At 34.7% G+C, this 27,272-nt stretch overlaps 2 protein-coding genes and 16 non-coding genes across 18 annotated transcripts; 16 read left to right on the top strand and 2 right to left on the bottom strand.

Moving 5' to 3' along the window:
• Nucleotides 1–7,502: 7,502 nt before the first annotated feature.
• LOC140051468 (la-related protein 6-like) lies at nucleotides 7,503–11,467 on the bottom strand. The gene has a single exon (XM_072096690.1). It carries the CDS (start codon nucleotides 11,332–11,334, stop codon nucleotides 9,790–9,792), a length of 1,545 nt encoding a protein of 514 aa, XP_071952791.1. The 5' UTR covers nucleotides 11,335–11,467; the 3' UTR covers nucleotides 7,503–9,789.
• Nucleotides 11,468–16,058: 4,591 nt separating this feature from the next.
• On the bottom strand, nucleotides 16,059–20,459 carry LOC140051223 (dynactin subunit 3-like). Its single transcript, XM_072096356.1, has 7 exons — nucleotides 20,311–20,459; nucleotides 19,881–19,965; nucleotides 19,265–19,351; nucleotides 18,974–19,057; nucleotides 18,577–18,635; nucleotides 18,125–18,184; nucleotides 16,059–17,632 (listed from the first exon to the last, which is right to left on the bottom strand). Exons 1-7 carry the CDS (start codon nucleotides 20,440–20,442, stop codon nucleotides 17,540–17,542), a joined length of 600 nt encoding a protein of 199 aa, XP_071952457.1. The 5' UTR covers nucleotides 20,443–20,459; the 3' UTR covers nucleotides 16,059–17,539.
• A 1,843-nt stretch (nucleotides 20,460–22,302) lies between these two features.
• On the top strand, nucleotides 22,303–22,374 carry Trnap-ugg (transfer RNA proline (anticodon UGG)). Its single transcript has one exon. It is a non-coding gene; the product is annotated as a tRNA-Pro (tRNA).
• A 151-nt stretch (nucleotides 22,375–22,525) lies between these two features.
• On the top strand, nucleotides 22,526–22,597 carry Trnap-ugg (transfer RNA proline (anticodon UGG)). The gene has a single exon. It is a non-coding gene; the product is annotated as a tRNA-Pro (tRNA).
• A 146-nt stretch (nucleotides 22,598–22,743) lies between these two features.
• Nucleotides 22,744–22,815, top strand: Trnap-ugg (transfer RNA proline (anticodon UGG)). The gene has a single exon. It is a non-coding gene; the product is annotated as a tRNA-Pro (tRNA).
• Nucleotides 22,816–23,627: 812 nt separating this feature from the next.
• On the top strand, nucleotides 23,628–23,699 carry Trnap-ugg (transfer RNA proline (anticodon UGG)). The gene has a single exon. It is a non-coding gene; the product is annotated as a tRNA-Pro (tRNA).
• A 150-nt stretch (nucleotides 23,700–23,849) lies between these two features.
• Trnap-ugg (transfer RNA proline (anticodon UGG)) lies at nucleotides 23,850–23,921 on the top strand. The gene has a single exon. It is a non-coding gene; the product is annotated as a tRNA-Pro (tRNA).
• Nucleotides 23,922–24,513: 592 nt separating this feature from the next.
• Trnap-ugg (transfer RNA proline (anticodon UGG)) lies at nucleotides 24,514–24,585 on the top strand. Its single transcript has one exon. It is a non-coding gene; the product is annotated as a tRNA-Pro (tRNA).
• Nucleotides 24,586–24,736: 151 nt separating this feature from the next.
• Nucleotides 24,737–24,808, top strand: Trnap-ugg (transfer RNA proline (anticodon UGG)). Its single transcript has one exon. It is a non-coding gene; the product is annotated as a tRNA-Pro (tRNA).
• A 148-nt stretch (nucleotides 24,809–24,956) lies between these two features.
• Trnap-ugg (transfer RNA proline (anticodon UGG)) lies at nucleotides 24,957–25,028 on the top strand. The gene has a single exon. It is a non-coding gene; the product is annotated as a tRNA-Pro (tRNA).
• A 595-nt stretch (nucleotides 25,029–25,623) lies between these two features.
• Nucleotides 25,624–25,695, top strand: Trnap-ugg (transfer RNA proline (anticodon UGG)). The gene has a single exon. It is a non-coding gene; the product is annotated as a tRNA-Pro (tRNA).
• A 148-nt stretch (nucleotides 25,696–25,843) lies between these two features.
• Trnap-ugg (transfer RNA proline (anticodon UGG)) lies at nucleotides 25,844–25,915 on the top strand. Its single transcript has one exon. It is a non-coding gene; the product is annotated as a tRNA-Pro (tRNA).
• Nucleotides 25,916–26,067: 152 nt separating this feature from the next.
• On the top strand, nucleotides 26,068–26,139 carry Trnap-ugg (transfer RNA proline (anticodon UGG)). Its single transcript has one exon. It is a non-coding gene; the product is annotated as a tRNA-Pro (tRNA).
• A 148-nt stretch (nucleotides 26,140–26,287) lies between these two features.
• Trnap-ugg (transfer RNA proline (anticodon UGG)) lies at nucleotides 26,288–26,359 on the top strand. Its single transcript has one exon. It is a non-coding gene; the product is annotated as a tRNA-Pro (tRNA).
• Nucleotides 26,360–26,507: 148 nt separating this feature from the next.
• Trnap-ugg (transfer RNA proline (anticodon UGG)) lies at nucleotides 26,508–26,579 on the top strand. Its single transcript has one exon. It is a non-coding gene; the product is annotated as a tRNA-Pro (tRNA).
• A 144-nt stretch (nucleotides 26,580–26,723) lies between these two features.
• On the top strand, nucleotides 26,724–26,795 carry Trnap-agg (transfer RNA proline (anticodon AGG)). Its single transcript has one exon. It is a non-coding gene; the product is annotated as a tRNA-Pro (tRNA).
• A 152-nt stretch (nucleotides 26,796–26,947) lies between these two features.
• Trnaq-uug (transfer RNA glutamine (anticodon UUG)) lies at nucleotides 26,948–27,019 on the top strand. Its single transcript has one exon. It is a non-coding gene; the product is annotated as a tRNA-Gln (tRNA).
• Nucleotides 27,020–27,167: 148 nt separating this feature from the next.
• Trnap-ugg (transfer RNA proline (anticodon UGG)) lies at nucleotides 27,168–27,239 on the top strand. The gene has a single exon. It is a non-coding gene; the product is annotated as a tRNA-Pro (tRNA).
• The last annotated feature ends 33 nt before the right edge of the window (nucleotides 27,240–27,272 follow it).

Here is a 27,272-nt window from a genome sequence, read left to right as displayed (position 1 = left end):
ATAAAGTGATTAAAATTAATTATAGCAATTATAGAATTGCGTTTTTTGCGACCTAATAAAAAAAATTACAACAAAAAAAGCGTGTGTAGGCCTATTTGTTATATCATTTACATTTTCGCCGATTTGCATCTACTTTTTCTGTAATTTCCAATTACCGTAAACTCTCGCGAAGAAGCATCTCGCTGGCATATTTTTAAAACGTTTGATACTGTAGTAATGAGTACCGTACATTTTAGTCATACAAGACATTTTGTAGTTTTATTATGGTTGACTTTTTTTTCTGATTTCTCTCATTCTCTTAGATTTTCTTCATGCATCGTTACCTTAATTGATTAATTTTCAGGGCGATTTAGAAGTAATTCAAATTGTAATTAGTCAATAAAGCTATGCTAATACAGTACGGTTACTTCTTTATTTTCTTGTCCGTAGGTTCAGATTAACTAAAACAATTAAGCGATTTCAAAATATCAATTTAAATATATAGCTACAGGGTTAACATAATATGAATACTGCAACCATGGACCCATAGGTCCATGCTGCAAATACGAATTAATGGCGTAACATAAGAAAAACACTTTCCATAAATAATATGCATAAATACTGTATCAAATTACAACAAATAATAACACTAACAACTACTAGAAACATAAAGGAAAAACTCACCAAAGGTTGATCCTCCAAAGCGACCAATTACAGGTTTAAAATCTTAGTCCTAAACTTTGTAGAATAATCTACCTACATGCACTGCACACCGCAGTGTACAGCACTACTGTTCCCTTCACTTGCTACTGCTATTGTGAGACTGAATACAATAGAACAATATGCAGCTAGCTGCACACATGGTGTGCCACAAAATGCAAATTAGCAATACTGAATGGTTGAGTGAACTCAACACAAAACGGACAATAAAAGTTAAGATTTGAACCCTACACACATGAATATATTTATTAAGAATAAACGGTACTTTCTTGCATTTTTACACACATAATTATACACCGGTGATATATTGATTTAAATTATAAATAAACATCAATGTATTACATTACTTTTCAATTATTATGTTCAATGTCTTACGAGGAATTGTAACAAATGGAGAAATAAAAGTGACCCACAAAAGAAAACAAATAATATTAATTTATAAACAATAACAGTGAAAAAATATCATGTATGATTCCCCCAAACGTTCGAGTTAAAATAACGATTGGGAGGAATTTGATAATTAATAGGCAAACTGCCTTAAAATGTTTTGAGAAACTATTCTCATCATCAGAACAGAACGCCTAGAAGAAATCTGTGTTTGGGAACCAACCGAGATTGAAAATCCGGAACTTTTTGTTTGATGTTTCTATTTCTTGGTACGGAGACCTTCTACTGAAGACTATTACGTAAATATATCTTTCTGATACAGTATCACCACGAAAGCAATGTTCACAATTTAATAAAAACCTAAAAAATTAGTATCTGAAATTTGCAATCGAGTGACCAGCTGAATTAAAATGTTCGTATACAGCTGATGGTTCAAGCTTTACTGCTTTGATAGCTGACATGTGTCGTGTTGTGTTTATTTATTTATTTTTTATGTTTTTGTTTCTCCGATGTTTTCCACAAATATTATATGAGATAGAAATGACGTTTTTGGTTAGACAATTAAAAAATGCGACCAGTTTAGTTACTCTCAGTATGATCTCGGCGTTTTTAGATAAATAAATAGACGGAAGGTGGTGACGCCATTTTTCAGTTGGTTACTAGTTCCTACAGTAGTTTCTTATTAAAACAATTTAGGAGACAGCAAAAAATTTTTTAATAGACTTTAATACGTATAATAATGTAATTAATATATCAACATCTTAGTCTTTACCTCCACTTATCCAAAATATGTAAGTCTTTAAAAAATACCTAAACTTGAGGGGGCTATTAATTTAAATTAAAATGATTTAGGTTGTCCAAAATTCATCAACTAGAGGGCGCTAACAAGTCCAAAATACAGGAGTCTGTCCGAAATACGTCAGTTTGAAAGCGCTATTAATTTTCCAAATTGAGTCGACTTGAGGGTTCCAATCAATGTCAATCGTCAGAACTAATATTTAAATTGACTTATTATTATGGACAATTCGCGTATTTTGGAAAATTAATAGCGTGCCCTCAAGTTTACGTATTAATTTTAATCGCGTGCAACGCGACTCTACAGCTCACTATGACGATTGGTTGGTCGGTCGGTCGGTTGGTCGGTAAACACTAAGTTGAGCACGCGTCTGCAGCCATGTATATGGCCTTGTTTTTAAAGATTCGTGTATTTTGGATTAGTTTGCAGTTTAAAATTCTTTGTCCACCAAATCGCATACTGCAAGTGAGTCGATTCGGTTCCCTCAGATAACTTTTGCTAAAACTCTTAATTAATTCTGTCTAATAAACGGGAAAATAACAAATATAGAATAGACATAATGATAACTGCATGAATTAAAACAAATGAATATTTTGATAATAAAAATAATGACTATACCGCCCTCAATCGCTCAGTCATTTTGCGATATGCCGTCATAAATTCTCGTGAGTGAAATAAAAGCAGAAAATAATCACAATGAAAATTATAAAGTACCTCAGACAATCAATAAACAAGTTAACACTATGGGAAATTTCCACACCAATTACTAGTATTTGAATCATGGGCATATCACTAGATTTGGAATTACGTAACAAGCCAACAATTCAATTTTACATTTCCTATTTTACATTATTATATATAATATGTATATATATATATTATGAAAATTAAATTTGGCACGTATTGCATATTTTAACCTATTTATGTCATGTTTATTTTTCAAAATACTTAATCCAAAATTGACTACAACTAAGGTCACCAATACCCACAATTATAGGAATTGTAAATTGTAGTTGCTTATCTGTTAACTTCTTAACTTTCAATATTCACATCAGTACAAATAGTACAATATGTGAAAAGAAGCCAAAAATAGCTTTCGCTAATCGAGGTTTGCTCCTGTCACAACAAATAAAAAATTAGTCAAAATGCATAAGTTTAACAATTCAACAACAATTCAATAAAAAAGAAAAAACAACTATATTAAAAAAGAAATAAAGTAAACAAGGGCTAACATAAAGTAAACTGTGAAGACGATTTGATGCATCAATCAATATAACTCGATAGACAGTTTCTGGTGGAATTTTCCACGAGAGAAACAGGCCACCACACTTATATATATAATAATCATTTGAGCACCGTGTTTTTCGTGTAGAGAAAAAATAATAATCATATCAACGTCACCCTCGTTTTAAGATTCTATCTAAACCATGTTTATGTTTCATTTCGTGGAAAACTTATTGCAAATTATCCGGATCTCTATTTCGTTGTTACTTGACATCCAAGCAGATCAATGACGTTATAACCAATGACATCCAGCCTACGTCACTACCCTCGTGACTGTATGACGTAAAATTGACGGCTTCGGTTTTATGCTGCTGTGAGGATAAGTAGATGTTAATAGTATCTATCATGGCACGATTATAAAGATTGAAAGCATTCAATGAGAATTTCAATTTCTGCTAATATTACCTGCTGTAAAAATTGTAAAAATAGAATAATGTAAATATTGCATTTGTAAATTTTGGTCACAATGCATACAATGAACAACCGGTTTTAAATTCGATGTATCTTTTGTATCTAATCTATTGACAAATCAACACGGTAAATCTTTAAAAAGAAGCACTGAAAAGAAATCATGAATAACAAAGAGTTTGAAAGCGGACCTAAAGAATAAAATTAAGAATAAATAATATTACTTTCGTAATCAAACAATAATTGATTTGATATACAAAACATTTTACTAGACTTCGTGGCTTCAAGCGTATATACATGTACGGTCAGAAGGGGTGGGTTAAGTAGGCAGCGGAAAATGTTTTCATTTATGACTACTGTACTAAAATCGACAAAATAAATAGGATTCTGAAAGTAATTCAAACAGTTTGTTACGTTATAACGTTGTCTAATGATTTGATTATCGTTTATTCCCGTGCAAACGCGGCCCCGAGTTGTATTTGATCAGGACTCATAGCTTCAAGGTTTCGTTGACAAAATTGATATTCCTCTACTGTTTTACCTAGGTAACATGTTATTGCATCATGCTGGGAAATTAAAATATAAAAATAACGAAAAATAAGTCACAACACCAGAGTGGCTCAACACTGTGTCGAAGTTTGGGCTTTGAATTCCAATTCTTGACACTCTACTACAAAGGTTGACCACAAAAGTCATTATTCAATAATTATACGATATAATATAATATTGCTACTATTGCTATAATATCCGTTACCTAATTGATTTCACAGAGTGTGCGTTGGGTTATAATCGGCTATTAAATCGTACGCATCCGCTATTTTTCCGGGATCTAAGTTCCGATGAAAAGGTTAACAGCTTTCATGGAAAGCTCAGCAGTTGATAATCTGGATTAATTCAATTTTTAGCTGTGGTGATGATATTTCGACCTTTATGATATTATAGGTCTATATACACTGATGTACGGTCTGTGCCAAGATCTACAGTCTTCTGATTTTTAAAATCAGTCGTATCAACACCTTGGGAGACATTTTAAGTGGCATAGTATAGATATCTACATGGTACCTACCTGTGAGAAAGGAAATTTGATAATACACATAATTATTCCTCAAATTGTATTTCGTTTGTCTGAATCAGTTTTTTTTTTAAGTAGGACACTTCCGGGGGGTGTGTCTTGAAATTGCCGCATGCAGAATTTTACATAGAAAAAAATTGTTTAAACTCGATATAGGGCCTAATGTAATTTTATATAATTATTTCCCACAATTTACTCCTATGTTTCATGAATGTATTTAATTTGATCTTTATGTACTACTATACCTTCACACGCGCGGTCCGAAAATAAACAAAAAAACAAAATGACTATCGCCACCAACCACCAACGGCCAACTTAGTTCAAACAGGTAGTTGTTTTACAACTCCCTGGTTGAAACCAACACCTTACCGTGAACCCGGAAATTACTTCTACCGCGCGTAGAGTTAAAATTTACCGATTGAAATCAGAAAATTTCTTATAAAACCCTTTATAATATCTTCCTAAGATAGAAATATGGAACAATAGCGTCGATGTGAAAACTAATGTTATCAAATCTACGTTTCGCGGTACATCTGAGATAGATAAGGTAGGTACCCAAGGCGGAGATTTATACCGAAGTTTTTGCATTGTGCTCGCCTATGTCTTATATTAACCATAATTTATAGGCCTATATAGATAATGGAGCTCTGGAGTGTTGTGGCTTGGTGGTTATGATGCTTGGCTACCACTCCTACTACACCAAGGGTCCTGAGTACAAGTCCCGTCACATGTCAGGATTTTTTCTAATGACATTTACAACTCCACTCCCAAAGACTTGTAATAAGAATTTGTTTATGTAGAGCATCTTGTGTATAATATGTTTGTCGTGTGAACCTCTGAGGGTCCCTAATGATCAGCAATTGCTTGATGGATCACCCTCATTAAAAATGGTATAAAAAAAGGTTCGAGTCTAAGTTTATTGACAGCTGCAGGTCCAGCTTCCAAGTGAATCATCTCATTATGAAAAAAACACTCATCTGTAATGAAATTCTAACATTAACCGCCAAATAAATGCATGGCCGATCCAACCTAATTTTCTGATTTTAATTGCCGGGAGTAATTTTGCATTCATCTCAGCAAATCTCTAAAGTAGGCCTAATAATATTCTGGGAGCACTCTACTTCGCCAATAATAATGAAACTCTGCTACTCTCATTAGGGAGGATACTTATTGTGAGAAAAGAAATCATGATGGAACGTCGCCAAACTTGATTTTGAACAAAACCCAAAGAAGACGACGAAGATGAATTGTGTAAGACTTTCTGCCTACGACGAATTCAGAGACGATGTAGCCTAAGTATGAATTAAAACTCCAGTAAGAGCATTTATACCTCCATGGTAAGAGACGTCCTAATTGACGTTTTGCATATTTTAATCTGTAACGAAATGGGCCCTAAAAGAATTAGTCATTATGTGTGTTGCCTACAATATAAGATTCAAATGTTTTTACAAAATATATAAAAAAGGACGTTCTTTTCAATTTTAAACTAGGAAAGAATGAAATTTCACTGATTTAAGCCAATTACCGATATTTAGTTTTTGATGGACAATGAGAAGTGGAACATTGTTAATTAGGTTGAGCCGCGAAAATTAGGGAGTGCACCGGTGGGGAGTGGCAGGGCGCATATGGTGGTCACAATGGTTAGATATTGAATAAAGCTGAAAAGCTAAAACCCGGGTAAGTATACTTCCTTGGATGGACTGTATTATTATACATATTGTAGGCCTAATACAAAATTATTTCATCTGCCCCGCCATCAAAGTAGGCGTAGTATTTTAGATGTTTCGAATTACACCTTGTTTTTTCTCAATCGTTTCAGGTTTTACAATTACCTCTATATCCTACACTCCTCGCAGCCTCGCTGTGTGCCTTATATAATGTGCATGATGTCGCGTGCGCTATTTAAAGATGGGGGAAATCTCATCGAGCTGAGCTGAACCTTTTTTTTGACGTTGGCCTCAGTCACGAATCTTTCTCTTGCAACAACTGCAGCTGAATACTCTTGGTTGGAGTAGCTCGTTCCAATATCTATAAGCTAAACGTCAACTTAATCATTAATTATAGGTAAGCCTACACTGTATCCAGCCCGCATCACTGTTATGTCTGGAATGGTGGAAAATTGTGGAACCAACTCAACTATTCAGTGTTCACACGTCCATTCGTGAAATAAGCGCATTGTTTAAATGCATAGTGTAATTTAAATTATTGTACCATCATATATCATCACGGTCTGAAGATCACATCAGGGAAACACCTTGTTAATACTCATTGTGTCGGCAGACGATCACAGTAGCGACCAATGACGTCAGGTATATATCGGCCTCTTGTAGTGACATCATAGGCTACTCCATGTTTACAAAGAACCGAACTAATTCTTCAATGTATCTCTCTTATCGTTTTGCGATTTTAATGCATATTGTTTTTGAAGGTACGTCAGTCTGCTTGAGTCACATGCAAAACACATAACAGTACTAAGGTCGAATAATGATCGGTCAAGTTGGTGAGAGACGCAATTTAACACAAGGTCAAGCTTTGACCAATCACAAGCGATGGAAACTGTTGCTTGTCATTTGTAGTCAGCTCGCTTGCGTTGCATCTACGTGATTGTGTTGCGTCTCTATGGGAACCAAGCCTCAGTTGTCTATTCAAAGGTGTTTTGCGCATGCTTTCGGAAATGAAATTACGGGTTTTTTTGGACAGTCATAATAAAACTATTATATAGTTTATCAAAATAAAGCTATATCGCAGTTAAAACTGTTTAATATACAGTTTTTAACTATTCTACAGTCCACAACTACAGTATCTTTTTATATACAGTATAATCACTCAGAACAAAGACAAGAAATATTCAAAGAATTCCAAGCCTCTTTCGCTTTAAACAAAAGAAAATAATTTTATTATCTGGAATGCTTTAGGCATATTGACATAAAAAAACGAAATAGTAATACCAAATCTTGATACACCAGTCAGTTATATAATAATTGAATATGTTAGTCTTTACTCTGTATACAAATATGCTTACTCTTGTGGCATAAATACCTCAGTAATCAATACAGCATCACAATTAATTAAAATTATTATCTTTTTATCAACAAACCAGTTTACTTTCATTTGTGTAACTTTTGAAAAAACACACATAAATTGCTTGAAATTTTAACATACCACATCTGCTTTGCATCTTACATTCATTCCATAAAAATCTTTAATTTACAAATTATTACTATATAAAATATAAGAAAATGAATTGCAATAATTAATTAGATTTGTAGCAAATTAAATGTTAAGTTACAAACAAAATAAGCAATATAAATCATATTAAATGAAAACAAAATTATGTAATATTAAATATTAATATTTACAAATCTCAACACAGTCAAATCTACAATCTTAACAATAAATATATTTTTTCTGTTTTTAAAGTTTACAATGTATTATGTTTGCTTAATAACCTTGTTATTGATAAAGCATTTATTCACACTATTTTACTGGTTGTGGAATAGAACATGGTATAGTCCTTGAACGGTACTTTAGGTGGGATTTGAATGGGTAGGCTATACTTCTTTCTATTCTCTTTGTATTAAGTATACTCTATAATACTAAAGTGGTATGCAAACTTGAACTTGGCCTTTAAATAGTGCCACAAGAATGCCAAAAAATAGAAAATCATAATTTTTTTTAAATCAACTGAAGAAACCGAGCTGCTCTTATGAAAATTAACAGCAATAACTAAAAAGTGATAAAGGAAGGCACAGTGGCGTACCATACTTCTATCGATTAATATTTTGGGAAACAAACGCAATCAAATAAATGTTACAATTAAACATACAATTATTACTGTCTTTGGTCACAGATTAAGTCTGTTAAATAAAAAAAAAAAACCTGAAATATTTAAAATTATAGGCCTAAACATTTCTATAAATTGTTTTGGTTGGGGGTACAATTAGTGTATATCTGTACAAAAGTAATCCAAAGATTTGTAATAAAAATGTGAACAGTAGTTCAAAAAAAAAAAAACCACCAGAATAATTTCAGTTTTAATTCAACCACAGGGATGAGTCAGTCACTTGTAAAGTACATGTGGTTCAAATAAGTGAACATTTTTCATCTAAAATGGGTTTAACTTTTAAAAGCACTTTAATTTTTGGTAAAAAGTATTTCTGTTTTAGACAATACAAATTGAATTACTGTACTTGAAAAGTAATATCAATTAGTAGAAATAGTCAATAAAATTGTAATTATTTTTTTATAGAATTTGTTATCAATTATAGTACAGTATGTAACAATAAATAATCTCCATAATTTATAAAGAAACAGAAATTAGATTTTTAAATAAATTAATAACATAAAAATGGGGGAAAATAAATCATTGTACTGTATTCCTATTAATTTATATAGGGAAATATCTTCCACTTTAGTCAATTATACATGTATATATTATTATATCATGTCCCAAACAGGATATAACTTGCTCTAGGTGACCTAACGTAACCCCATTTCCTGATAACTAGAATGGCATGGTACCAAATATCACTTCCCAGTACTATAGGATAATCCGGCTTCCTTAGAGGAAACAAATCAAAGTACTGTATAATGATTAAAAAACAACAGTACAGTATATATTTTCTTAATGCTTTGACATTCCATTAATTTTTTTTCCAGTACTGTAATAAATATATTTAAATAAAAGTACAGTAAAACAGTATTTATAGCACAAAGTACTGCGTACAGCATTAGTAAAATTTCCTGTACATTATACACTGTTCTTCATGTTAATAAAATGTATTCATGGAAATGTTTCAAATTAAGGCTAACAGTACACGTAAGCATTGATCAGAAAATCGTATAAGTATTATAATACATTGTTTTAATTTTAGTTATTAATTTATAAATGTGCATGTATTTTAATGCAAAGATCCATGCTTTTATCACACACATTGTTGTTAGGTGACACAAACAAAAATTATATCGCACCCTGAGAAACAATATAGCTTTTGTTGTGTGTAATGATACAGTAAACAAATACTGTATAATTAAGGTTTTTTTTAAATATATACTGTAATTAAATATGTGGAATGTTCATCCAAACTTAACAAACTGTACTGTATCATACAGAAGGTCCTCACCTTTGAAGTAAGGGAAAAACTCAACACACAGAGATAAATTTACCCCTGCCTTTACTACAAGCAAAGCCATGCGTTCCATCAGGTCCTCTTGGATTGCGTATAATACCAGACAAAGCCGCAGAATGTCGCATCATCTTCGGACTGCCAACAGGACTATTTCCAGCAGCGGGTGAGGATTCTGCCGCAAGAAGACGTCGTCTTCGCACCCACGGACTGCTTCCTTCAGGTGGTGATCCATCGTTGTATTTATATTTTGATTCAGGACTTCCTTTAGGGCTGTTCTTTGGACTTGCTCGGTTGCTTTCAGCTAATGGCGAGCGGCCAATACTCTTTTTCTGCACACGGGGGCTACTGTGTGGACTGTTTACTGGACTAGATTTTGGTGTAGTGGCTGGGCTTAGAAGATTAGGACTTCTTGCTTGTGGGATGGCTACTGGTTTGCTTTGCTGTCGTCTATCTGTTGACGGTGAAAGTTCAGGCTCGGACGAACTGTTATCCCCGCCCTCATTCACTAGTTCTTCAACACGATTTTTTCTTTTATTTCTACGACGACGACGTTTTTCATCCCCTTTCATGCTTCCATCAGATTCTGCACCACTGCCAACTGGCGTTAAACTCCTCTGCTGTGGTGAGAGGGTCTGTCCATCCTCTTTTGTTTTTCCCGGTTCCTTTTTATTTTTCTTTGGGGCAAGCAATGTGACATGCATACCTGTACGCCAATTATCGTCATTGCTCATCAGTTTCACAGCATTCAGCGCAGACTCAGATTTTTCAAATTCAACAAGTGCACACAGAGTATTTCCAATATCATAGTGTTTCCCCATGTGTTTGCGAATGTCTGGGGGGACGGACTTTCCTGGACGAATGATCCGTACAAGGCTGATTTCACCACATTCCTTAAACAATTCATTGACATTCTCAATGGTAGGATTTTGCGATGGTAAATTAACAACAATAACGGTCCTTGATGGTGTTGTTTCATCATATTCAGGTAGTGGGTCTTTTCGCTTCACTTTCTTTCCATCTGGATTCACAACTAAACTTACAGACCTCTGCTGTAGGCTATGGCGAACACTTCTCCAGTCTTTTGTTAATTTCTTTACTTTTTTAAAAGAAGTAATGAGCTTTAAACTTACGTAACCTTCACGATTTCGTTTCACATGCTTCAGAAGAAATGCATCCTTTGTTATGTTTGTGTCAGAGAAATAAAACTCAACTTGTTTTACAATTTTCTCCTGTAGTTCCTCGTCTGGAGGCTGCCAGGGTTTATTGTTGTTGTTTTCAATATCGCTCTTAACACGTTTTTCATTCTTTTTCAGTCCATTCTCTTTATTCGCAACATTTAGGTCTTCTTCAGCATCTACAAATTGTTCATCATCGCTTTCAGATAGGGAAGCCTGGCTATCAAAGCTGTCTATTTCACTCCCATCTGTCGCCGCCCGTCCCTCCTCTTTCACCCGGGAGATGTGGACAAGCGGTGGTGGTGTTTTGCTCAACACCATGGCTAGCTTTTCGTCGGCTTCTGAACCGTGTACGGCAATATTCAAAGCATTAATTTCACTCATCTTCGGTACAGAATAATATTCACTATTAAAAACAACGGTCGTATGCCCTACAGTGAATTATTTTCTGCTTTGAATGTGCCTTCCTCTCGTTCAGAACTCCGTTGTAGTAATGATGACCCTGCTTTCCCTTCCAACGTACTGCATGCGATTTTTATCGGAGCAGTGATGTCTAAACAATTACCATGAATGGAGAAAGCCTATATTTGATTGGTCAAAGTATTAAGTGGGATTTCAATGAATGTTTGTGTGAACGCCCGTGTGAACGTTAAAAATACCCCAAAATAAAAGTGAATAAATACAACCATTTGTAAAATTGCATTACAACGTATTTTACTTTTTAATATTAACATTCAATATTAAGAAATTCTTTTAAAAATCCCGAAATAGCTATAAAACATATGAATTGTTATACCTTACTAATGGGGACGTCCCCTAAATGACGTGTAAATGCTAACCAATCATATCACGGGTTTCATACCATCTTCAGGTGACGCAACCTAGCAGCTACTTCCGTGTTTACGCAACTATGTCAATGAGGTCGGTAATAGTTCAAAACAATAATATTAATGATAGCTGTACAAAATAATGATAATAATTTCCGCATGCGTGGAGATAAGTGGGTGGCTGGTCACTAAACTCCCATACTGCCACATGACTCATACATCATCACAAGTCGCAATGTACTTATTAATTTGTTTAGAATATTATTTTTTGCTCGTATGGTAGGCCAATATAAATACATGGAGCTCCATGATAAATAACAAAAAAACGAGGAAAATTGTAGTAAATAATTTAATAAAGCCTCTACTAGTAGAACAAGTTTGAACTAGGCCAAACAATTAACTGGCCGCTTAAAGGGATATCTATCTACATGGGATTTTAGGTTTAAAATTTCAGGGAGTGCAGGAATAATTTATGATGAGAAAATGAAGCATACGAACTCGGGAATTTCCCTTTTAATAATGAATGCCTCCTAATATAAAAGGAGGTCAAACGCATAGCATTAAAGTTTTTAATTTATATATTTTAGTGTACCGACTATTCAAGATAAAATTCTTTTTTAATATTATAATTTCTTAATACAAAACATTACTTTTATTTTCCTTTTTCTCGTCTTTTTGTATTTGTTATCGTTCCGATTTTTTAAGTGTTGAGGGCCTCATGCATGTTTTGAGTCACCCTCATTAAACAAAGTTGATTAAATTAAAATTAAAATAAATTACTTTATAGTCCAAATAATTATAAATTAATAAATGAGTTATAGATTAATAGATTTTAACTTATAGTGCCTAGCCTACATGCCGATACGACGTCGTCAATTCCAAATGGAAATTATTTCGACTGTTTAAACTGTTAGATGGCGTGACCTACAAAATGTAGGCCTATGTTTGGTCTGATTTGACCGGTAAGATAGCCACCAAGTTTAAGGGCGGTCGTATGATGACTCGCAGACGAGTGGCTGTTTACTACGTCCGCGCAGTTCACTCACCCATTTTAGTTAGATAAAGTAAATAAAAATACAAATTGTCATAAGTTGATGATCGTACATATTACTTTGGCCTTGATCATTCATATATTGAATGATCAGTAGACCCAGATTTCATTTGTGTGTATTATTATGGGTAGGCTACAAACATGAGCAAAAGGCAATATCCTATCAAAATGTACCGGTTATGTATAGTATTCCGTGTTGTGGGACTGTATTCGCAGCACAACATATCTGAACATGTTATCCTACATAAAAAAAATGATTGTATTAAATGCTAATATTTCTTTTATTTCGTTAGGCCTATCTCATTCTCTGTCATTTGTGAACGAACAGAAAAAATGTGTTTACATAAACCGGTTGCTATAGTTACAACGCGATGTGCACTTAAGATGCGGCTTTAATTAGCCACTATAATATAAAATATATTATGTACTTGCTATTTATAGAACGGCCTGCCATCCAAAGATGACGACATTTGTACTGTAATTAGAAATGGATTTCAATAACCCAAATGAGGAATGTTCCACCACATAGGCCTAATGAACACTTATTTTGTATATGGAGGGGAATCACACTTGGGGTCGAATTATTGGGGTCGAATTATTATTGAAGTGAATATTTTATGTTGTATGCCTTCAGCTGACCAGTAACCCGACAGCTTCGGCACGTGACGTAACATTATGTCTTGTAATTTTGAAATTCATGAAAATCATATTCTTTGATGAAAATTAACGTGAACATTTATTTTTGATATTTCACAATGAACTGGTTTACGTCACTTCTACGTAATACACGTTTTCAATGTTCGAAGACTCGGCGCGTTATGTCTTGTGTTTGCTAATGAGAGCTTGCCAGTTTGCGTCAGTAGTGGCTATATTAAGACTTTAATAGAAAATAACAACCGAACCATAATCACTGATCGATTACCAATTATCACTTAACTAAATCAGGGAATCTAAGGGATTGAGAGTAAACAAAATATTGCACACTGTCCAATTGAACATAAAACAACTTGACATATATTTTTGTTTTCTCTTTTGTGGCAAAAACACCACTTTTGATCACATTCATAATTATCTCATGTCATTACATAAAATCATATTATTTAACACATTATTGTTGATTCAAAATGTCGTTAACATTGATATAGGCCCTATATTATTATTAATTTTGTAGGCAGAACTATTGTAGTTTCATCCTCAGCCGGTAACTTTTCTGTATAATTATTCTCCATTGAATAAATAAAGGTAGAGGTCGGCTTGCTCAGTATACAGAGATACAAAGAACACTGGAAAACAACTCGTGATTCAATAATCTAACAAATAAAATAGTTTGACATTTTTCATGTCATCATTATCCGCATTCGACAATAATGAAATAATATCAACCGGATTCAAATGTTCACAATCTGTGCGGTATTTTTGCTAACCTCCACCGCACTTTAATTATAGATATCAACACACATTAAACATTTTCATGTGGTATTAAATAACATCCGCAATCCATGGTCATATATTTCTGTTGTACTATTCTCGTCCGCTGAGTTCCAGTTAATGGCCAACTTAATTCATTTGTCATAGCTATTTTTAATATGGCCACGTGCTTAACTAATTAACTTATCGAGGGCAAAAAGGTATTTTGTCTGGGATTAAAATTATTAGATTATGATTTTAAAATGAAATAGTTTATTGAACTGGTCTTACTACTGTCTGCATCTCATCCATCTTTTCCCAGACGTGCTTTGTGGTTTGCGCATGCTCAGTCCGAGTTTCAAAATACCCATTTTTCAGCCGTAGTAACCTTAAGTTTCCGCGTGATACTATAGATTTCTAGATTTCCTCCGTCCTCTCTTGAATAAAACTGCCTAAAAAGGCCCGGCGCGAAAATAATATAAATAGCGATTCGAAATAAGGCTAAACAATGCCTCACATAGGCCTACTCTACAAAACGAAATGTTGTGGATTTCTTCTTCTTTTTTTTGGAGAACAGATGAGCTTTATTTTTTTTATTTATTTATGAGTTTTTTTATTGAGGAATCAAGCGTTGTGATATGGACCTTCCTAATCATTCCACTGTCACGTGACAAATATCATAATTAAATATTCATTCTATCATTCATTTCAGCAATACAAGAAAAAGTAGGCCTATAGTAAACTATACTAAAAATGAGGGTTAAAATGGCATAAAACGTGTATATAAAATATATAAAGTAGGCCTATACTAGTACTATACAGGTCTTTTGGTCATCAAAAAGCATAAATAAAGTTAAATTAAGTTCAGTGCTGGGGTTATACGATAATCTTTAATAGACATAATTATTTTTATAGACAATTTGTTACAGAAAAAATGACACACTTTCTGAGAAAATGCATTTCCCGGGGGCATTAAATTACGAAATAACCAATCACATCAACGACGACTCGTGTCCAGTAAACACTGTAATTACAATTATATCTCAATTATATGCCTGGCCACCAGTGCTAAAAATATATACATGAAAGGTCAGATTATAATTTCAGAGTTTCTAAGTCTTAAAAAATATGACAATGTTTAGAAACAGAGTTATATTTAAACACACGCGTTAAATTCACCTGCTAAACTCGGGGAAATTATTTTGAAACGACGATATATTTCATCCGTTAATAACACGTAAAGATCACTTCTGTCGTCACAATATTATAATAACTATGTTTCTATTGGCTGATAAACGGATACTCTATTCCCATGACGTCAGCACGTGTTAATGATTAGTAGTACAACGCAATGTACATCGACAGTTGAGAGATCTCAACGAATAAGGGAAAAATGAAAACATTTTAATCTCAAAATAGATTCACCATAATTCATTATAAAATCTGAACGCATCTGTAACATGCCATAGTGCAAACAGAATTATATATTTATATGTTTTAATATAAATCCAAAGGCAAATTACTGAAAAATGACAATGCTGTGGGTATCAGTGGCTGGATCTCAATGGAGATAAAGTAAAACATCCATGTTTTATATATAGTTATATAATATATAAGATATGCAAAATTATGCTCGTAAATTAGATATTTTAAAATGTTAATATGGACCAATTTTAACGCTTGTGTCACGTGAATTAATTAATGTGCTATTTCAGCCATGGTTCGAGTAAGTCTTCCATTGTAGATTATCTTTGACCAAATGTATTGTATGCATGTTGTTTGCCTTATAAAAGTTGATAAAAATACAGTATAAAGAGCAGAATCAGCAGCAAAACATCTTGGCACTTAACACACAGTAGATATATTTATTTAAACATCATAAACTGCCTAGTCTACTGACTACAAACATGGAGTAAAGAATAATTATTCTTCTTATTTTTTACTCCATGCTACAAACAAATCATGACATATTGATAGCAGTCTATTACTCATCCCTGGGTAAATTAATCAATAAAATCAATACGAATCTGTTGTTGTGTTGCACGCCTAACCCACCCATGTGAATAATCACATAATAATAATAACAAACCAATCCCAGATGAACTCATAGGAGAAAATATCAACTCCCTTTATTTCTAATACATAATCACCTTTGAACATGAACTAAATATGCCTAGACGATAGCATATCTAATTCAGAAGATACGTAAAAATCCCAATGAAATTTTTAGGAATACGAAATAAATTGTTCGTAGGCCTAATTTCTACTAAAAGCACCAACAAATAGATAATACGTACAGACGAGACCGAACTCCGTCCGGTGACGGGATAAATGTGGGCTTATCTTACATTTCTCGGGACTGTATGCGTCTATTTTTGTACATACAATCTGTTGCAGTTTGTGTTAAATATTTTCCTATTATATAGTTTAAATTATGTAAACAATTTTAATGTTGAATAAATATGCAATATATTTGAAACATTTAAAACAAAATATTTACGTTACTACTTCAAAACTAATAGTTGACCACAATTAACATTTTCAAATACTACGACAGCACCAATCCTACCAACAACAATAACAAATAAATAGTTGTAATAATTAAATATACTGTATACAGTACCGATAGATTCAATAGTTGGAAAGATTTTAATTTGACGAATTATGGTAATCTTTTTGATATAATGTTGATATAAGTTTGTGGTACACCACGTATGGGGTATGTAAAAAACAAACTTGTGAGGTGGTTTCCCGAATGATCAAATCACGATCAAAACGTACTGGGTATGATCAACTAGCGTCCGTGTTCACAACTAATCATCCATTCATAGATATCAATCTGTGGCAACAATAGAATGGACCCGAGACTTGACTATCTTCGACTTTTAAATAATAGAAAGTTTCGAAAAATTGATTAGGTAGCAATGTTCGTAATATGATGTGTAAGTTTATTGAAAATTTGTTGTAGATTTTAAATTACTTTGTACAAATAAATAAACTCCCTCTCCCCAGCTAGTTGTGGCAAAAAAAAAATCTGAAATTACTCCCAAGGATTTGGTTCTTTTTACCCTCAACATGTGAAATAATACCACCTGTTGATTGTTTATTAGAAAGAGATATTGAAATTGCCAAGCACTAATGATAATATAAATAAGTGCAAATCTGAATTAAAAATTGGGAATAATGTCTCCCCAAATTGGTCTGCTCCTGTTTCATATAATATTTTTAAACATTATTTAACACCATAATAATTATTTCATTCGTGAGAATAGGGGTGCTCTTTATATAGAATAGGTGGCGCTCTTCATAAATGTTCTTTACTCCTTAGATTTTGTTTTATTTCCTGTGCTGTGATAATTTCATCCCATAATACAAACTGTTTTGATACCATGGTGATCTGGTAGATTGTTAAGAAAGACATGTCATTATTAACAAGTAACAACTGTAACATAACAAATATTTTTGTGATGATATTATTATATAATATCATAATGTTTTGAGAGAATAATATTTGTATAAAAATATGAAATGGATACAAAACATCAATTTTAGCCTAATGTTTAAACAATCTATAACATAACACTGTCATTTCTATAGTGCTTTTATAAAGATCAACCTGCCTATCTGGTGAACAATAATTTTTTGGGAAATGGAATTTACTATTTGCTCAACTAGTAACCAAAAAACCTTCAAAAGCCGACTGTACGAGCACACCATGGCACAACAAACACCAATCTTACACAACCAATGACACTAGTGCTATTAGAACTGTGGACGTTTTTAATTTCTCTTTATTCTGCTATCAAAATGTAATCTTGATTCATGTTATGTTTGTAATCAAAATATAGTTTATACCTGGAGAATATCTACATTGTTTTAGAAAGGATACAATATTATTGTAGGCTTCAAGTAGTTGTCTGGTTTCTTCATCTAACTTTGCTGCTTTATCCTAAAAGGAAAAATTATAATGAACAATATCTACAAAACATCAAGTCACAATCATTTTTTAATTGCTTTGTCCCTTTCGCACTGTATTCACATTATAGTGCAGGTGGTTGTGATGTCATCAGTGGTGGTTGTGATGTCATCAGTGGTGGTTGTGATGTCATCATTAGTTATGACATGTACAACTGCTGTTACAAACATTTGAGCATACAATACTAGAACATCCATTTTAATTAAACTTCTTTTGTCAACGTTTCAAAACTATTTTGATATTTGACATCACCATCAAGACAATTACTGTATATGGAATGGCATTTTGATATAAATTTGATTATCAGTGATAAAAATATCACAGATTGCAATTTAATATCAATCAATAGAAAAGATAAATTTTACCTGTTGGTCTACCTGTACTGTTATAAGCGGCTGAAGTTTATCTGATGATTTTGAAGATACTAAAAGAAAAATTTTTAAGTATTTTTATGCCTAGGCCCCAACATAACATCAACTTGTTGGTAGATATATTAACATTGGGATAACGGCTATGAGCGCTCACTGGCTAAACCGAGGGGCCCCAAAGCTTATGGGAGCCCCTTAGCAGTGCCCAGAAGAAAAAACATGCATTATAATATGTCGAAAAAGACTAAAAACACCTGAGGCCTCCAGCGTTGAAGGAACATTTTGTATGTTAATAAATTAGAGACGTTTCAACTCAGGAAACATTACATGATTAAGGAAACTTTCCTTGCTTTTTTCTAGTATTATTTTATTCATGTAGAAAGAATAAATGCACCTTTTAAATGGTCGCTGTCCAAAATAGATTTGAGTTGTTCAACTTGTTCCAGTTGTTTGGCTTGTTCCTTTAAGTGACCTTCCTCTGTGGAAAACAAATATGAACATTGTTTTTTATTCATTCGCATATATTCAGTTTAATAACTGGGCTCTCACTAGATATGAAAACTTGTCTCACGAGGGCCAAGTACAAATAATACATGTAAAAATAGTTTCTAAAACCAATTAACTTTCTGGCATCCACTTTCTGGCATCAAATTATAATACCCATACAATGTCTACATATATTTACCATTGAGAATGATATCAGCTTTTGCATCTTCAAAAATTGTCATCTTTTCAATTGATTCAGGGTCTAGGCAAAATTTCAACTCGTCCACTGAAAAAAAAAAAGTTTAAAAAATGATATTAAAATATATTAAAGTCTTTCTAAATACTGTAAAAGAGAGTGAAACGGTAGAAGGGACTTTTCTTTTGAGGTGAGTGAGTGCGATCACTCACCTAACACACTCCTAAACCGCCTTTGAGGGTGAGGGTTAGGGTGATTTACTTCTACCCACCAAAATATAAACAGCACACCTACTGCACCCCTGAGTGTATTGAGGACTGGAATTTCTTTATATTTATATTTATTTTAGGCAAGCCAAGGTTTATGAGCACTGTAATTTCCATTAATATTTTGGACAATAAATGAATCTGTATCTGTATCTGTAAATTTGTATGTAGCACACCTACAATTTTACAAAGACAAGGCCTGCACTTTATGTCTAAGTTTATTTATATGAAAGTGACTAAAGAATAAATATCTTTGTTTTAATACAGTACATTTTTAATGGTTTATTTAATAATTGGTTATAAACACAAGTAATGGCAGTCCCTCAAAAGTTAAAACCCTCAAAGTTACTTACTTCGTTTCCACATTGCCTGTATCTTTTCCTTGCCAAGAACTGCATTGTAAAGCCTTTTTCGTATGTTGTGAATGTCGTCAACTAACTGCAATACAAAAATGATATTTAATTTATTGTTAAAAATTGTCAATTTAATATCTAGCCTAGGAATAGGCTAGGTTGTTACAGACAGCGCATGGGATAAATGACGTGTGGGCTTAGTGCTGAAGCTTAACTGCTTTGGTTTGTGGCTAGGCCTAGGTCATGCCAAAAGGTTTGTTCACTGGCCGACACCATACGACGGGCGGTGGCGCGGTAGACCATTACTCTCACTCTTCTGCATTGACATTATTGGGCCTGACGATAATAAAATGGGCGTTTTTCGTAAGTTTAGACACACGGGCAATTAAATAGCACATTTTTTATAAATAGTATACACAAATATACATACTTTTGAATCATCATAGTTCGTGTCAGAATTTCTGTTCCAAACTCTGGATTCCAGTAATTTTAATCTTGTCTCAAGAGCAGCGATTGTATCGTCAGTTGCCATTTTGTCTTCCCGAAATGCAATATTTCCCATGTTTACTACTATTCCGCCCTCTATACTTCACTGAAATATATTTAGAGAGAGGCTTCTTAGAGAATAGATAAAGTGGGGTGGGTAGGGGTTGGTGGGCTTTTTCCCAGTATCACCGTATTTATTCGAATAAACGCCCCGAGGCTCAGGTTCAGGAGAGTTTTTAGCAAGGCGTTTATTCAAAGAAGGGGTTTAGTCGGGGGCCCGCTATAATCAACATTCTCCCTAAAATGTTGTAAATAAAAATTGTAGATAATTGGAAGTCTATTTTACTACACATAGAAATGTTTTATAATTCAAAATTGTGTATATGCATGAGACATGGCGTTTATTTGTGAAGGTGGGGAGGGAGATTTATTCCAAATGACTTATATGGGGTGGGGGTGAGTTTATCTAGGGAGAAGGATATTTAAAGCAGGGCGTTTATTCGAATAAATACGGTAATTCATTTCCATTTTAAAAGCACTATCTCATCTAAAAACGGCGAGTTTGGTTCGTTTTATGAGAAACAAGAGCAGGGGGAAAAGTAACAGAAAAGTAATAGAAAATAATTAACTCACTCAATAAGGCATTGGCTAAGTCTTTAAACTTACCTTCTACAAAAAATGATATATATACAACAATATAAAAACAACAGGTTGTATTCAAGTATTATAACTAACTTTAGCTACAGCAGCGCGACCGTCGCGCGACCTATACTTTGAAGCGTTGTCTTGTCAACCACAATACAGTACAATCACAGTAACTAAATCATATCAATGAATGCAGTGCATTATCTACCATTACCTATTGTTCAAGTGTGAATATAGTTATTATTTCTTTTTTAGCACAATAACAAATAATGAGTAACGCATTGATTGCGGCGATATGGCTTGACAGTGTCACAAGCTAGAGATCAATACGTTTAAATAAAATGTTGATAGATTTAAATGCATTACATTTTACTGTATTATAACTTTCTTTCCAAGTTTAATTTTAACAGGAAAAAATATGGAATAATACAGTAATAAAAATAATAATGTTATGCAACAATGACATTTACTCCCAGACGTACGTTAGTTAGTTATTTTAAATAATTTTCCAAAGTAGTGAAATATAAAATAACGTTTGACGAATGACCATTGAACAACGTATTTATTCTACATGTATTAAACTCGGCACAGACCAGTAATTTCCATATCTTTTCGCGTTATAATATATCGGCTCGTTGGTCTAGTGGCATGATTCTCGCTTTGGGTGCGAGAGGCCCTGGGTTCAATTCCCGGAAGGTCCCCCTTTTTTTACGTGATTTTAAAATAATTTAACAAAAAAAGTGAAATAAATAGCGTTTGACGAAAAAGCATTGAAAAACGTATTTATGCTACATGTATTAAACTCGGCACAGACAAAATAATTTCCATATCCTTTTTTGATTCTGATAGATCGGCTCGTTGGTCTAGTGGCATGATTCTCGCTTTGGGTGCGACAGGCCCCGGGTTCAATTACCTGACGATCCCCCTTTTTTACGTGATTTTAAAATAATTTAACAAAAAAAGTGAATTAAGTAACGTTTGACGAATGAGCATTGAACAACGTATTTATTCTACATGTATTAAACTCGGCACAGACCAGTAATTTCCATATCCTTTTTAATTCTGATAGATCGGCACGTTGGTCCAGTGGCATGATTCTAGCTTTGGGTGCGAGAGGCCCCTGTTCAATTCCCGGACGAGCCCCGTTTTTTACGTGATTTTCAGATAATTTACCAAAAAAAGTGAAATAAGTAACGTTTGACGAATTAGCATTGAACAACGTATTTATTCTACATGTATTAAGCTCGGCACAGACCAGTAATTTCCATATCCTTTCGCTTTGTAATATATTGGCTCGTTGGTCTAGTGGCATGATTCTCGCTTTGGGTGCGAGAGGCCCCGGGTTCAATTCCCGGACGAGCCCTTTTTTAAAGTGATTTTTCAATAATTTACCGAAAAAGTGAAATAAGTAAGGATTTACGAATGAGCATTGAACAACGTATTTATTCGACATGTATTAAACAACTCGGCACAGACCACGGTAATTTCCATATCCTTTTTGATTCTGATAGATCGGCTCGTTGGTCTAGTGGCATGATTCTCGCTTTGGGTGCGAGAGGCCCCGGGTTCAATATCCGGACGAGCCCCGATTTTTAAGTGATTTTTAGATAATTTACCAAAAAAAGTGAAATAAGTAACGTTTGACGAATTAGCATTGAACAAGCTATGCTACATGTATTAAACTCGGCACAGACCACGGTAATTTCCATATCCTTTTTGATTCTGATAGATCGGCTCGTTGGTCTAGTGGCATGATTCTCGCTTTGGGTGCGAGAGGCCCCGGGTTCAATTCCCGGACGAGCCCCGTTTTTTACGTGATTTTTAGATAATTTACCAAAAAAAGTGAAATAAGTAATGTTTGACGAATTAGCATTGAACAACGTATTTATTCTACATGTATTAAACTCGGCACAGACCACGGTAATTTCCATATCCTTTTTGATTCTGATAGATCAGCGCGTTGGTCTAGTGGCATGATTCTCGCAATGGGTGCGAGAGGCCCCGGGTTCAATTCCCGGACGAGCCCCGATTTTTAAGTGATTTTTAGATAATTTACCAAAAAAAGTGAAATAAGTAACGTTTGACGAATTAGCATTGAACAACGTTATGCTACATGTATTAAACTCGGCACAGACCACGGTAATTTCCATATCCTTTTTGATTCTGATAGATCGGCTCGTTGGTCTAGTGGCATGATTCTCGCTTTGGGTGCGAGAGGCCCTGGGTTCAATTCCCGGAAGGTCCCCCTTTTTTTACGTGATTTTAAAATAATTTAACAAAAAAAGTGAAATAAAAAGCGTTTGACGAATAAGCATTGAAAAACGTATTTATGCTACATGTATTAAACTCGGCACAGACAAAATAATTTCCATATCCCTTTTTGATTCTGATAGATCGGCTCGTTGGTCTAGTGGCATGATTCTCGCTTTGGGTGCGACAGGCCCCGGGTTCAATTCCCGGACGATCCCCCTTTTTTACGTGATTTTAAAATAATTTAACAAAAAAAGTGAATTAAGTAACGTTTGACGAATGAGCATTGAACAACGTATTTATTCTACATGTATTAAACTCGGCACAGACCAGTAATTTCCATATCCTTTTTGATTCTGATAGATCGGCACGTTGGTCCAGTGGCATGATTCTCGCTTTGGGTGCGAGAGGCCCCGGGTTCAATTCCCGGACGAGCCCCGTTTTTTACGTGATTTTTAGATAATTTACCCAAAAAAGTGAAATAAGTAACGTTTGACGAATTAGCATTGAACAACGTATTTATTCTACATGTATTAAGCTCGGCACATAGACCAGTAATTTCCATATCCTTTCGCTTTGTAATATATTGGCTCGTTGGTCTAGTGGCATGATTCTCGCTTTGGGTGCGAGAGGCCCCGGGTTCAATTCCCGGACGAGCCCTTTTTTTTAAGTGATTTTTCAATAATATACCAAAAAAGTGAAATAAGTAAGGATTTACGAATGAGCATTGAACAACGTATTTATTCGACATGTATTAAACAACTCGGCACAGACCACGGTAATTTCCGTATCCTTTTTGATTCTGATAGATCGGCTCGTTGGTCTAGTGGCATGATTCTCGCTTTGGGTGCGACAGGCCCCGGGTACAATTCCCGGACGATCCCCCTTTTTTACGTGATTTTAAAATAATTTAACAAAAAAAGTGAATTAAGTAACGTTTGACGAATGAGCATTGAACAACGTATTTATTCTACATGTATTAAACTCGGCACAGACCAGTAATTTCCATATCCTTTTTGATTCTGATAGATCGGCACGTTGGTCCAGTGGCATTATTCTCGCTTTGGGTGCGAGAGGCCCCGGGTTCAATTCCCGGACGAGCCCCGTTTCTTACGTGATTTTTAGATAATTTACCAAAAAAAGTGAAATAAGTAACGTTTGACGAATTAGCATTGAACAACGTATTTATTCTACATGTATTAAGCTCGGCACAGACCAGTAATTTCCATATCCTTTCGCTTTGTAATATATTGGCTCGTTGGTCTAGTGGCATGATTCTCGCTTTGGGTGCGAGAGGCCCCGGGTTCAATTCCCGGACGAGCCCTTATTTTAAGTGATTTTTCAATAATTTACCAAAAAAGTGAAATAAGTAAGGATTTACGAATGAGCATTGAACAACGTATTTATTCGACATGTATTAAACAACTCGGCACAGACCACGGTAATTTCCATATCCTTTTTGATTCTGATAGATCGGCTCGTTGGTCTAGTGGCATGATTCTCGCTTTGGGTGCGAGAGGCCCCGGGTTCAATTCCCGGACGAGCCCCGTTTTTTACGTGATTTTTAGATAATTTACCAAAAAAAGTGAAATAAGTAACGTTTGACAAATTAGCATTGAACAACGTATTTATTCTACATGTATTAAGCTCGGCACAGACCAGTAATTTCCATATCCTTTCGCTTTGTAATATATTGGCTCGTTGGTCTAGTGGCATGATTCTCGTTTTGGGTGCGAGAGGCCCTGGGTTCAATTCCCGGACGAGCCCTTTTTTTTAAGTGATTTTTCAATAATATACCAAAAAAGTGAAATAAGTAAGGATTTACGAATGAGCATTGAACAACGTATTTATTCGACATGTATTAAACAACTCGGCACAGACCACGGTAATTTCCAAATCCTTTTTGATTCTGATAGATCGGCTCGTTGGTCTAGTGGCATGATTCTCGCTTTGGGTGCGAGAGGCCCTGGGTTCAATTCCCGGAAGGTCCCCCTTTTTTTACGTGATTTTAAAATAATTTAACAAAAAAAGTGAAATAAGTAATGTTTGACGAATAAGCATTGAAAAACGTATTTATGCTACATGTATTAAACTCGGCACAGACAAAATAATTTCCATATCCCTTTTTGATTCTGATAGATCGGCTCGTTGGTCTAGTGGCATGATTCTCGCTTTGGGTGCGACAGGCCCCGGGTTCAATTCCCGGACGATCCCCCTTTTTTACGTGATTTTAAAATAATTTAACAAAAAAAGTGAATTAAGTAACGTTTGACGAATGAGCATTGAACAACGTATTTATTCTACATGTATTAAACTCGGCACAGACCAGTAATTTCCATATCCTTTTTGATTCTGATAGATCGGCTCGATGGTCTAGTGGCATGATTCTCGCTTTGGGTGCGAGAGGCCCCGGGTTCAATTCCCGGACGAGCCCCGTTTTTTAAGTGATTTTTAGATAATTTACCAAAAAAAGTGAAATAAGTAACGTTTGACGAATTAGCATTGAACAACGTCTTTATTCTACATGTATTAAGCTCGGCACAGACCAGTAATTTCCATATTCTTTCGCTTTGTAATATATTGGCTCGTTGGTCTAGTGGCATGATTCTCGCTTTGGGTGCGAGAGGCCCCGGGTTCAATTCCCGGACGAGCCCCTTTTATTAAGTGATTTTTCAATAATTTACCAAAAAAGTGAAATAAGTAAGGATTTACGAATGAGCATTGAACAACGTATTTATTCGACATGTATTAAACAACTCGGCACAGACCACGGTAATTTCCATATCCTTTTTGATTCTGATGGATCGGCTCGTTGGTCTAGTGGCATGATTCTCGCTTTGGGTGCGAGAGGCCCCGGGTTCAATTTCCGAACGAGCCCTGTTTTTTAAGTGATTTTTAGATAATTTACCAAAAAAAGTGAAATAAGTAACGTTTGACGAATTAGCATTGAACAACGTTTTTATTCTACATGTATTAAGCTCGGCACAGACCACTAATTTCCATATCCTTTTTGATTCTGATAGATCGGCTCGTTGGTCTAGTGGCATGATTCTCGCTTTGGGTGCGAGAGGCCCCGGGTTCAATTCCCGGACGAGCCCCGTTTTTTAAGTGATTTTTAGATAATTTACCAAAAAAAGTGAAATAAGTAACGTTTGACGAATTAGCATTGAACAACGTATTTATTCTACATGTATTAAGCTCGGCACAGACCAGTAATTTCCATATCCTTTCGCTTTGTAATATATTGGCTCGTTGGTCTAGTGGCATGATTCTCGCTTTGGGTGCGAGAGGCCCCGGGTTCAATTCCCGGACGAGCCTCTTTTTTTAAGTGATTTTATAATAATTTACCAAAAAAGTGAAATAAGTAAGGATTTACGAATGAGCATTGAACAACGTTATGCTACATGTATTAAACTCGGCACAGACCACTAATTTCCATATCCTTTCGCTTTGTAATATATTGGCTCGTTGGTCTAGTGGCATGATTCTCGCTTAGGGTGCGAGAGGCCCCGGGTTCAATTCCCGGACGAGCCCCATTTTTTAAGTGATTTTTCAATAATTTACCAAAAAAGTGAAATAAGTAAGGATTTACGAATAAGCATTGAACAACGTATTTATTCGACATGTATTAAACAACTCGGCACAGACCACGGTAATTTCCATATCCTTTTTGATTCTGATAGATCGTCTCGTTGGTCTAGTGGCATGATTCTCGCTTTTGTTGCGAGAGGCCCCGGGTTCAATTCCCGGACGAGCCCCATTTTTTACGTGATTTTTAGATAATTTACCAAAAAAAGTGAAATAAGTAATGTTTGACGAATTAGCATTGAACAACGTATTTATTCTACATGTATTAAACTCGGCACAGACCAGTAATTTCCATATCCTTTTTGATTCTGATAGATCGGCTCGTTGGTCTAGTGGCATGATTCTCGCTTTGGGTGCGAGAGGCCCCGGGTTCAATTCCCGGACGAGCCCCGTTTTTTACGTGATTTTTAGATAATTTACCAA

Source organism: Antedon mediterranea, chromosome 6 (assembly GCF_964355755.1).
Source record: "Antedon mediterranea chromosome 6, ecAntMedi1.1, whole genome shotgun sequence".
Lineage (NCBI taxonomy): Eukaryota > Metazoa > Echinodermata > Crinoidea > Comatulida > Antedonidae > Antedon > Antedon mediterranea.
This window is presented reverse-complemented; position numbering and strand designations above follow the sequence as displayed.

Excerpts from the sequence above, each read along its gene's own strand:
- LOC140051468 (XM_072096690.1), bottom strand. The coding sequence starts at position 11,334 with ATGAGTGAAATTAATGCTTTGAATATTGCCGTACACGGTTCAGAAGCC.
- LOC140051223 (XM_072096356.1), bottom strand. The coding sequence starts at position 20,442 with ATGGGAAATATTGCATTTCGGGAAGACAAAATGGCAACTGACGATACA. Across the intron at positions 18,636-18,973 it reads GGACAGCGACCATTTAAAAG|TATCTTCAAAATCATCAGAT; the intron begins GTGCATTTATTC and ends TTTTTCTTTTAG. Across the intron at positions 17,633-18,124 it reads TTGAAGCCTACAATAATATT|ATCACCATGGTATCAAAACA; the intron begins GTATCCTTTCTA and ends ACAATCTACCAG.